At 42.8% G+C, this 11,696-nt stretch overlaps 1 protein-coding gene across 1 annotated transcript in view; it reads left to right on the top strand.

Annotated features, from left to right (window-relative positions):
* The window catches only part of PTPN11 (protein tyrosine phosphatase, non-receptor type 11), a 49,616-nt gene that overhangs the window by 24,821 nt on the left and 13,099 nt on the right, over window positions 1–11,696 (top strand). Inside the window, exons 8-11 of the mRNA XM_019507215.1 lie at window positions 5,501–5,597; window positions 7,005–7,084; window positions 7,224–7,382; window positions 10,437–10,568. Coding sequence (XP_019362760.1) covers window positions 5,501–5,597; window positions 7,005–7,084; window positions 7,224–7,382; window positions 10,437–10,568 — 468 coding nt within the window. The remainder of the gene's footprint in view (window positions 1–5,500; window positions 5,598–7,004; window positions 7,085–7,223; window positions 7,383–10,436; window positions 10,569–11,696) is intronic.

Raw genomic sequence — 11,696 nt, 5'->3', positions numbered from 1 at the left:
CTTGGTTACTCAATCTTGTAAAGTCAGTATCCAGAATAACTCTTCACAGAACTCAACTTGACAGAAATTTCAGAAAAATTCTACAAATACGGAAGTGATATCTTTTTTTTTCTTCTTTTTTGATTTCAGTTTTGAATAGTCATGTTCAGTACTCTTGTATCTTCTAAGCACAAGTTTAGGTGCTAGTCAAATTTTCCAGACTGTTTTTCCTGTGTTCCTCTTATGGTATTTAGAAATAGATAGTGAATATCAGTGTCTGTAAATGGAAAGAGGTTCCATTTTTTTAAATGCTGGCTCATCAGGTTTTGTATTGAATAGTAATGGTATTTTCATGTAACTTTTTAAGATGACAAGGAAATAAGTAGCCTAGGAAGAGGAACCCTGAAGGAAAAGTGTTTGGTCAGGGCAGGTGTGAAGGACAGCAAGGCACACATACACATTCCCGTAGCGAGATGTAAATGGAACTTCTCTTTGGTTATTCTGACCCTCTCTTGTCCTTGAGATGGGTATTTGACCATCATGTTTTGAAAACATCAATGTTGGTGAGAGCTTCTGGGCATTTCACTGTTAACTTTAGATGATGCTGTGATGGTGGCTGTATAATCTAGGCATTCCTGAAAGCACCCCAGAAGGACTGACTTTCATTTTGTTTTACTGCAGCACCTCGACTTGGAGCTAGCTTTTCCATCCTCCGACCAGAAGGAAAAGAAGGGGGTGTATTTTACTCACCTTTGCTTATTTTACGTATCTGCAATGCTTCCATGCTCCTTGGGAATGGTTGCATGTAGCCTTTCTTTCCTTTCTCTCTCTGAAACGTTCTGCTCACTTGGGACAGCTTTCTTTTTACATTTAAAATAGAAAATACTGCTGAGATTGGGTATGTAGTGGATAGACTGAGTTTCTTCTGAGAAGTTACCAATTCCACAGCACACTGGAGTTGTCCCTAGGGTCTAAAGCTTCGCTACCAACTGGAGTGATTGTAGAGCAAAGACTAAAAAGGGTGAAGATGGTTAATCATTTCTGCAAATCTCGATGTGAATCTGGAGGGCAGGCTTATATCAAAGAATTCTTTAATGACTTGTAGGATTGATATTTGATCACCAGCAGATGGCAGCAAGAAAGCAGGGAATCCTGTGGTGCTGGCCTTTGGGGGAGAATTAAACCAGGAGAAGTTAAGGGGTGGAGTCCCCTGGACAATCTGTGGGCAAAAAAGACAATTCCCAGCCTTGATCAGGGAAATGTGTAGAACGAGGAAGGGAGAATAGTTTCCAACTCCCTTTCTTTCAGACTTCTTTCTCTGTTCTCGGAGCTCGTAATAGGTACTATTAACAAAATTATCTCAGCTGATATCCACTATTCTGAGGGAACAGAGAGGAGATGGAGGCAGCCTAGGATAAATACGGAGCAGGTAAGGTATCCAGCTGCATATCTAAGACAGTACCTCACTGTATCCTAATTGAATGAGTACCTGTTGGCCTCTTCAAAGAACAGCCTAAATGTGCTCCATGTGGGTTGAGTTTATTTTTATCTGGAAGTTAGCAGGAGCCTTTGTGACTATGGTCATTGGAGTGTTCAAATAATTACCGTATGATGGCACTTGTACAGTTACGCACACCACAGCTTGACTTAAACCCACAATAAAGCAGCCTAACTGGGTCACACTTGGGTAAGCTCTGGGACGTACCCTTTTTGAGCCTTAGGTTTCAGAGGAAGTGCCCCAAGTCACTCTTGACTTTTTCTCTTTTCCCTGTTGTAGATGGTGGTGGTAAGGGTGATACGTGAATGAATTTCTAACTATGCAGTGGGCACAGCATTCCTGTGTGATGTGCTTTTGAATGTGCTGTAGACTCAGATAAATGAAGACTGAGCTCGCACTTTGCATTTACCTTTTCCTTTTTTCTTCTCCTTCTGGCCCCTTCACAGTGATTTGTGGTCTTGGTGGAGTACTGGCAAAGAATTTGCTTTGTAGCTGATTCAGTGTGACCAGCCTGTAGTGAAATGGCAGTAGATAAATCCCTGCAGGTTTCCCAAAAACAGCTATTCCCTGAGAAGCCAGAAATCTTATGGAAGGGAAAGGCAAATGCAAGATATTTATCCCAACTTCTTTTCACTGCCCTTCAGAAAGAGTGATGCTAATCCTTAATATTTCTTTACGAGGTGAAATGAAATAGTGGTCTCTGAAATGCAGCCATTTTATAAAATGCAAAAGTTGCTTTTTGTTTCCATTTGACAACCACTGGTCGTCTGTCTCTGTGGAAGTCTCCAGGTTGTCCATAAAAATCTGCCTGCACTATTTTATGGTCTGGCTATCCAGATGGTTCTTGTAAATTACTTCCTTTTTAGGCATGTTGAAGGATGTCATCCCTCTTTTTCCTGTGAACCCCCAGATAGAGATGTTGGCTGTCTGCCCTATTCTCCTTTGCTTTTGAAAAAATACTAGCAGGAGGCTGGACTTGATGATCTCCAAAGGTTCCTTCCAGCCCTAATATCTATCAAATCTATGAAAACCTTTTTGGTGAATGTAGTACTTGGCCGGTGTGATGACTTGAGAAACAACATCCCAGATTTATTATTATGCTGTATACATCTTTTAATGGGCTTGTTACAACTAGCTGCTGCTCATGGATCTATCCTCGGGGATGCACAGAGCAATAGTAATAAATGGTATGAAGTGAAGACATGTTTGTTGCCTCTGTGAAATGAGGCCCAAAATGAAGGAAGCAAGGGGTAAATTTTGTTTACAGGTTATAAAATGAATGCAGTTAAATGTGCAGTGATTGGAACATCAGATGCTGCTCATTAGGAACCAACTCTACGAGAGGTGTGCAATGATGATGGCTCTTGCAGAAAGGCAGGCGCATGCTGAAGCGAGTCTTTACTCTGCCAGTGATTATGAATGACACTGCTTCAGAGTAGCATAGCATTCTGCCCTGGATGCACTGCAGAAGTTAAGTCTTTGCACTGTATTGCTGTGATCTGAGATGGGGAAACTGAAAGGCGTGGAGGATAAGAGACCTGTCCAAGGTCGCACAGCAAGGCAGGAACAAAGCCAGACATAGAAGTTGGTAAATGTGCTTGATGCTCCCAAATATTAGTTTGCTTTTGCAAATGCCTCTGCTTTGAGTGGCTAGGAGAGGGCGGGGAGTAGGTCCAAGGTTCAAGGGTGGCAAAACGTGGGGTGATGCTGGAATACCACTAGATTTGAGAGTGTGTATTGATGGGATCTGTTTTTGTTTTGCAGTGAAGAGGGTTGGTACGCGACCGCACCTTGGCTACTCTTGAGGTTAGGGCTCTCTTTTCCTGAAACAATGATTAACAGAATTGAATGTCCTAAAAATTGTTCCTGAGCTAGCAGCTAGCCAGTGAATCGTGGTATGGTGCTATAGCAAGAAGCAACAGGAGAATGCAAGGGAGAGGGGCTTGCAAGTAGCTAGCTACAGGGCAGGTGAAACAGGAACGTCTGTGTGAAGGGAGGGAGTCAAGACTCCCAATTTTGCTGCTGCCATACTGTCTGTACTTGGTTAGCCGGTCATATTTAATGCCTCTAGCCTTCAACACCACTGTGAAGTTAGGAGCTGCTGTCGTCTCCATTTTTTACAGGCTGAGAACAGAGCACAGAGTTATACCTCAGCTATGTTGGGTGTTTGCACCGATTAAACTTGAATCGGATAGCGTAACCATATTATTTTGAAGGAAATCTGGGACAGGGGGTGACACCCCTCCCTTGATCCAACAGCTTCCGGAAGCCTTGATGGCGTGGTGGGGGCATGACAGTATGGAGGCCTGCAGCCAGGCTCCATCCCCCTGCATGCAGAAGCTGGAGCAAGAGAGTTTGCACCAGGGTTTTTCTCTGGTTTAACTCAGTGGTCATTAACGTAAACCACAAGTCTCATCTCCCTCCGTCACTTGTCCAAGAATTCAGCAGGAAGCTTGCAGCAGGGGTGGGATTGAAGCCAGCTAATGCTTCAAGCCTGTATCCATCCATCCATCCATCCATCACTGGTCGGAGGCACTCTTGCCACATCTAACGAAGAGGATGATAAGTACTTGCCTCGCTTCTCAAGGGTGCGAGGAGGCTTAATTAACATTTGAAAGGGAGATAGAAATTAACAGTTGAAGTCCTGTTGTTTTCCCTGGTGCTAATTTTTCTGTCTCGCCCAGTGTGGGACATGTCTGCCTTGATTATTCTCATTCTAGCATAGCACGGATGTGAGGGAATAGCTTGTGACAAGGGTTGGAATATCCTTTTCTTCTCAATATTCTGCGTCTAATTGTCTGAGCAGCTTGTCCTCACTCTCTGCTGTGTTTTTTTTTTTAGTCCAGAATGCGTATATTGAATCTGCTGTATTTTTTTCCCCCCCCTCTGTGCTCCCTCCTCTTCCCTCGCTGCTTAGGATTTGCTTGGCAGTTAGAAGAATCCTCTCTTGCTGTTCGTGTTGTGGTATTGCAGTATAATTTGGGGGAACTTGCCTCTGGGACTCAGCCATTGCTACATACCTGCTGCACCTGAAGGCATGAATTCAGGCCAAGTTAGATCCCCAGGTATCCGGTTCAGACTGTGTAGAGAAGCCCAAACCACAAATACGCCATTATCCCTTTATAGACATATGCTCAAAAGATTACCAGAGTTGTTATTTAGAAGCAGCATTGGAGACGGTGCCAGGCTAAGTAGAAATTTTCCCCCATCTCTCCCTGTGACTCAGCAGCTGGGAGAAATATGATTAAGTATCTTTGTGTTTGGTTTTGAGACTTAGTAGGAGGCTTTCAGCCACCTCCAGAGATCGATGGCTCTCTTCTGCAGACCGGTGCAGGAGAAACTTTGCTTGCTGTCTGGTCACATTTTGTGGTTCAGTCTACTTGCTTTCATTTTCCTCCTTAGAGTAGCAGTGAAAATCTATCGTTGCCTGAGCTACCTCTTTGCAGCCGAGGCGAGCAAAAGTCTGACGTTAGTTTTGAATTCTTGCAAGTGCTGAACAGTGCAGTGATCAGAGCTTTTAGACATTAGCTTGGGTATTGTGGTTGGTAACAAGTTCTGGGTAGCATTTAGGCCCATGGATTTCTACACAACAAACTCCTTTTGTTCCAGCTTTCAAAAACTGGTCTCTTACACAGTTTTCCACAGGAGAAAGTTAAATTTACATTTAAAAAACAAAGGTATCGACCTGCAGAGACAGGTAAATGCTTCTCCAGATAGCGGTCTGGGAACTTACTGATGCAACTTTTCTTTGGATTAAAGAGAAACTCTTACCTCCATGATTGTGTGTGCATGTGTGTAGTCATTTTGCTTTCCTGTATCTCCTAATTCAATGTGCTGATTTCTTTGAAGCAGCCTCTTATTTAACCAACTTGACTGCAGCAGAAAAATAATGAGATCTTGTTCCATCAGCATTCTAGCATGAAGATCAAACGTTGAGTGAGCCACTGTGCTGGGTGGTCAGTTTTGCCAAACACTATGTAGCACACTTTTGAAACCAGTTGTTTGTGCTGTTTTTTCATCTAGACTCTGCAGCAGCAAGAATGCAAGCTACTGTATAGTCGTAAAGAGGGTCAACGGCAAGAAAACAAAAACAAGAATAGATACAAAAACATTTTACCTTGTAAGTATTTATCATTTTTTCCTTTGTTTCCCCCTATCAGCTGAACTTTAGGCTGTTCAACTTCGTACTTATTCTTTGCTGTGGCCTTAATTATTGACCAGTGATCCAGTTTCACCAATGTTTCTATTGCTTTTTTGTTGTTCTTCTAGTTAGCAATCACTTCTCCTTTTAACATTTGTTAAAATAAGCTAGATTTGAATTTTCTGATACTAATATTGGCCTGCATTGTTTTCAACCATAGGGGGATGTGAGGCAAGTATTGTAAGCTGCATGATAGTTTGCCACCAGGTTCACCTCCCTGTGTATCTCCATATTTTTTATACCAGGGCTGTCCAACTTCTAAGCAGCTAGGGGCCAAATTGCCCATGGATTGCACGAATGGAGTCTGCAGGCTCCTGGCCCCCTTGGGCTGCTCACTACATGGTACAGTGTGGGGGAGAGGGTTTGTGCACAGTTGCCCTCGGTGGATGCCCCATTGCTGAACTGTGTGGTCACTGCCTCCTGCCCTTCCCCCTCCGCTGTACCATGTCCTCCCCAACCACTGCACTGCACACCCACATAGCCCTAGGCTCATCCTCAGCTTCCAGTACTGTTGCCCTACCCCCAGGGGCGGGGGCAGGAAGCATAAGGCAGACGAGAGGAGGAGAGCCTGGAGACTCCAGCTGCTATTGCAGCCAGAGCAGTATGGGGAGCGGTGGGCAGGCAGGAACACTAGGGGCTGCAACGTAACCCCTTACAGGTCTCCAGTTGGATGTCTTTGTCTTGCATGAAAACCCTAAACCTCTGGTCAGTGATTAGAAACAGCACCTTTATGAGTATTATGGTGTTCTGGTACAGAATAGAATCATTTAAATGTTATGTGGATCTATAAACCATTATTTAATTGTATAGGCAAATTATGAAGCACTCAGTGCTTCAAACCAGGAGCAACAGTCATAATCCTGGAAGGCGGTTTCAGACTGGGTATAAGGAAAAACGTCTTCATGGTTCGTGTGACCAGACTCTGGAATAGGCTCCCAGTGGTGGTGGTGCAGGCACCGACCCTGGAGATCTTCAAGAGGAGACTGGACACACACCTTGCTGGGGTTATTTGACCCCAGCAATCTTTCCTGCCCAGAGCAGGGGGGCTGGACCCCATGATCTCACGAGGTCTCTCCCGGCCCTAAACTTCTGTGAATCTGAGAGTGAAATGAACAAACAACATAATGTTTGATCTAATGTCTTCCAAAATTTGAAAATGGCATTGTAAGAAGGAATGAAAAGGGAAAAATGGTGGTACCTGGCCACTGGAAATGGCAAGTAGGAAAATATATGCTGATTGTGAATGTTTGAATAGTTTTGATATTAAGGAACTGGTTACGTTGGCAATCGGAGTGTGGCTGCTTAACAGGGAATTTATTCTTCTAGTTGATCATACCAGAGTGGTTCTACACGACGGTGATCCGAATGAGCCTGTTTCAGATTATATCAATGCTAATATTATTATGGTAAGTGTATAACTGCCCATGTGAATCTTCGTCACTGGCACAAAGCACACTTACTCTTTTGCCCTCGCCTAAAACTAAATTGTGCTTGTCTTAAAAGTGACACCTGTCATAGCTCACTGGTGCTTATCTTCATCTCTAGCCTGAATTTGAAACGAAGTGCAACAATTCAAAGCCAAAAAAAAGTTACATTGCTACACAAGGCTGCCTACAGAACACGGTGAATGACTTCTGGAGAATGGTGTTCCAGGAAAATTCTCGAGTTATCGTTATGACGACAAAGGAAGTCGAAAGAGGAAAGGTAAAATGGACCCTTTAGTGGGCCCTGGTAGAAGCCATTTTGTTTGAGTACAAGTAAAGACCAAACACACTTCAGGTGTGTTAACTTGGGATCCCAAATGAGTGCCCTTTCCTCCCATTATCAGAAGTGGAAATCAAAGGGTACACTTATCCCATAGGATCAGGCTTTCCTTTAAAAACTGAATTTACTTACTGCAGAATGATTTAAGGGGAGCTGACACAATCAGACTAGCATTCTGTGCATTTTGAGGGGTGAAGCTACTGTGTCTGCACCTATATACTGCTGTTCGTATTAGTCCAGAGGATTTGGTTGTACAGCTTTGGTGGATTTTATTTATGCAAGCAGGTTGTGGATTTTTTTTTCTCCTAATGGTGTGAAAATGATGTTGGAGTGCATCAACAGTCAAGTGCAAACCACCACAGCACTGAGTGAAACTTGCTACCACATATTCCCCAAAGTCTCAGTAGCATTTGATTGGACTGGACAAATGTAACAGTCTCCCTTTTTCCTCCTTTTACCCTTTTGAACACTTGGTATGAGTAAAAGCCTTTGCACACAGTGCTTAACTTTCTAGATTACAACTCCTTCTGGGGGTTGAGAATCTCTAAAGCAGGAATGACTTAGCACTTTTATTTCTAAAGTCATGTTCCTCTGCCCATAAAGACAGCCTAAATGCCATATTCGGCATGAGCACAGCTGCTCACTGAGGCTTTTGTGAACTGCTTTGGCAATACAGTATTACTTTAGCAAGAAGGAACTTTCTCAGTAATGTATTCCAAAAAGCTCATCTCATTTATTGACATGCAGGGAGATCTCATGTTATCTTCCCTTCCACCTCCTCCCTCTGCAGTCTGAGGCTGTTACTTTCCTTCTGCATCCCAGCTTTGCAGTGTGTTTTGGGTGAATGGGAAGGAAACAGAAAAATGAAAAATAGCCAAAAAATCTTTGTTAGAATAGCGACAATCTTATTCCACTTCTGGGCCAGCCTATTTAATTCTTGAAATGTGTTGCCTCTGCCTTTTTGCAGACATTTTTGCTGACAGTCTGCTGCTTCTCGGTTTCTCTGCCTTTCCTACATTGTCTTCCACCTTTTGTCAACATGATGTTTTATGTTTTGACTCTTGCGTATCACATAATTGAATGAAATGAAAATATTCTGCCCAATGTGGTGACTGCATTAAAGAAATCTTGAGTGAGGAGGCCTAATGTTCCACATCCTTTCCTTGAGCAATGTTCACACACAGTGTTGAAGATGAATGCTTACAGCTTTTGTTGGAGATAACAGCAAGTTCTTGAAGGATAGGGGGAGGTTTATCATGCATCCTCTATTCTGCATTAACTTCCCATATGTACTTGCTTACTCGTGTGCTGCTAGAGGCTGCTGCAGCCCCAGCTGGGGCTATGCCACGTAGGTTTTGCTTCTCGTTCCATTGGTTAGTGGTTTTGCTGTCCATTTCACTGGCTTCCTGGCATTTCTCTACTGATTGTTAGTCTGCAGGCTGCACTAATGACACAGCTGTCTGAACTGATTCTGTAATTAGACTATTAAAGCAGTGCATCATGTGCTGAGTGTTTGTGAGCTTCCTCCAACCTTTTCTGTCCTTAGAGTTGCTAATAACTGTCCTAGTTTGATATGAAAGCTTTTATATTCTTGGCCAAGGTGCATTCAGCTCTACAGGAAGCAGAGGGAAGCATCCATCCCAGAGATGAAGGAAGAGACTCTGAAATGGTTTTGGTTCTATCTAGGGCTCATAAGCCTTCAAAACATGCTGTAGGAGAAGAAAAAGGAAAGAAATCCTTACATATTAAAATAATGCAGTCCTGGAGAGCGGCTATAGAGCTTATGGATGTGCATCTCCTTTCCCAGGCTGATGCCTGCTTAATATTACATGTTGCTGTTCAGATTATTTATACCAACAGCTGCTCCTCATTTGGAGCCTTGCATTAGAACTGCAAATGGTTATGTCAGTATAAATGCAAGACACAGTTCTTGGTGCAGCTTGTGTTTTTGGGGAAGAAGTAACAACAAAAAGTGGTTTTATTCCAAAGCATGCTGGCGAATGCATTCCAAAATATCCCTCAATCATGCATCATCTTGTGTTGGCAGAGGGAAACTTTCTTACTAACATGTTTTCTATCGGCTGCTGAGTTTTGCAGTGAAATGTTGGAGGCTCAACATGTATTTATGTGAAAGCAGCCCTCCACAGTAATCAGTGGATAAGTCTACATTTGGTATGGCTAGATGAACTGTCTAACTCTCTGTTACAACTAGTTCATCCTGACAGCACGTGGACTTACCTTGCAACCATGGGTTCACAAAAATCATTCTTTCCTAGCCATTACCTAACACTGTTTCTAGCTATTACTATTACTGCTTGGTTCTGGAGAGCTTGTTCCTTGTAATATGGGATACATTCTGACTGACTTGCAAATAACACTTGATTATAAATGTCCCCCTTTCCTTGGAAGATTAAAAACTACTGTGATATTAGTTTGTGCACCACAGGGAATAATACTCTTGCAAGCTTGGTGGACTAGAGGCCTCGTGAAACCTTTAATGCTCTGATTCTAAATGAGACGGAAGGAAAATGTTCTTCCAAGGTTTTTTTACACTAAAAATGACCCATTCCACTGACTGATGCCTATAGCTTTAAATATTAAATTTTGGCCATAGAACTGCATGTGAAGGTAATGCATTCCATTGTATTTAAAACTGCTGCTCGTGCAGGTGTGTCACATTCTTGTTCCAAAAAAAAAAAAAGATAGTAACAACTACTGAAAAGAAGCTGATGTTAACTGCAGTAGGAAAGCTGCCAGAAGAAAATGGCATTTTCAGATTTACTAGCCAGGCTTTTCTCTCTTCTTCCCATGTTCAAGATAAAAAATGCACTGCTTGAATGAACATCAGTTTAGTCTTAATCTATCGTGTGTTAACCATTAGTAACCTACTTGTGTGTAGACCGTGTTTAAATGTTCACAAACCATTAAAAAAACAAAACACAACAAACCAGGTTCCTGAAGGCTGATATGAACTGCTTCTGTTTTATCTTCCAGAGTAAGTGTGTCAAATACTGGCCTGATGAATACGCGTTAAAGGAATATGGTGTTATGCGTGTTAGGAACGTTAAGGAAAGTGCAGCTCATGATTACACACTAAGAGAACTTAAACTCTCTAAGGTTGGGCAGGTAAGTACATCAGTAGACGTTTGTGTTCAAAGGGTGCCGAAGAACCATTAACATTTTAATGTAGGTTGCAAAAGGAGGCTAAAACTTCTAATTGGCCCCAAGCAGAGAGGGAAGCAGCAGTGTGATAAACAAATCAAAGTAGCATTCACATAGATGTGTTGCTGTTCTGTCTCCTCATTCTTTCCCCTTATCATTCACTGCTGTTCTATAGCCAGGTGTAATTATTTTTCAGGTTTTAAATTATGTTTATTAAATATACCCCAAAGCATCCTGGTATCTTGTATTAAGAAAACTTATTGCGGTCCTTGCCCTGAAGAGCTTACGCTTGGCAAGAAAACATAAAATGGTAATGGGAAGGTGATAGCAGGGCTATTTTTTTGCTCAGCAGTGTGTAGACATCACAGATCCTAGAACATGTGCGATGAAAATTAAACTGACTTCTTGTAGGGGCAGCATCAGAAATGGGTCTGAAAAGAGGTATTTGAAGGATGGGAAACTAGATCAGATAGACCAGTGGTTCTTAACCTTTTTAGTACCAGGACCCATTTCTAAGTATTAATGGCCAGTCCTGCCCCTGGCCTCAGCCCCCCAGTGTGTGGGGCAGGAAGTGGATGTGTGACAGAGTTCCAGCCTACAAGGGAAAAGCCATGGTTTCCCAGGTTTTTCTCCTTCAAAGGAGAATCCATTTTTAAAGTTTGTTTGCACCCCTTTCATATATTTTTTGCGCCCCATGGGTTGAGAAATGCTGAGATAAAATGCTCTATCTGTAGAAAGAAGGGTGGAGACAGCTCTGGGAGAAGGGAAGCAGCAGGGTGCTTAGGCTGAAGTCATCATGAAAACAGGGTAGTGGCAGGATATGCCAGGGAAGAGAAAAGAACCCCAATTTTCAGCATTATGAAAGCAGTTGGGTTGTTGGATTAGGGCCTCGGTCTGGTAAGTAGACAAGGACAGAGCCTTGCAGCACCTTAAAGGTGAGGACAAGAAGCTGCTGGAAATGGATGCCCTTGAGAATCAAGCAGCCATAGAGGACTTTTTTAAGGCAGAGGCCTTGGTAAGGCTGGCAGAAGGTCAGGAAGATTATCTTGGTGGCAGTATGTTGCCTGGAAGGGGAAGAAAGCGGCATGGGAT

Source organism: Gavialis gangeticus, unplaced genomic scaffold (genome assembly GCF_001723915.1).
Source record: "Gavialis gangeticus isolate Ggan-Ray unplaced genomic scaffold, GavGan_comp1, whole genome shotgun sequence".
Taxonomy (NCBI): Eukaryota; Metazoa; Chordata; order Crocodylia; family Gavialidae; genus Gavialis; species Gavialis gangeticus.
Note: the sequence above shows the minus strand (reverse complement) of the source record. Positions and strands in the feature narration are given on the sequence as shown.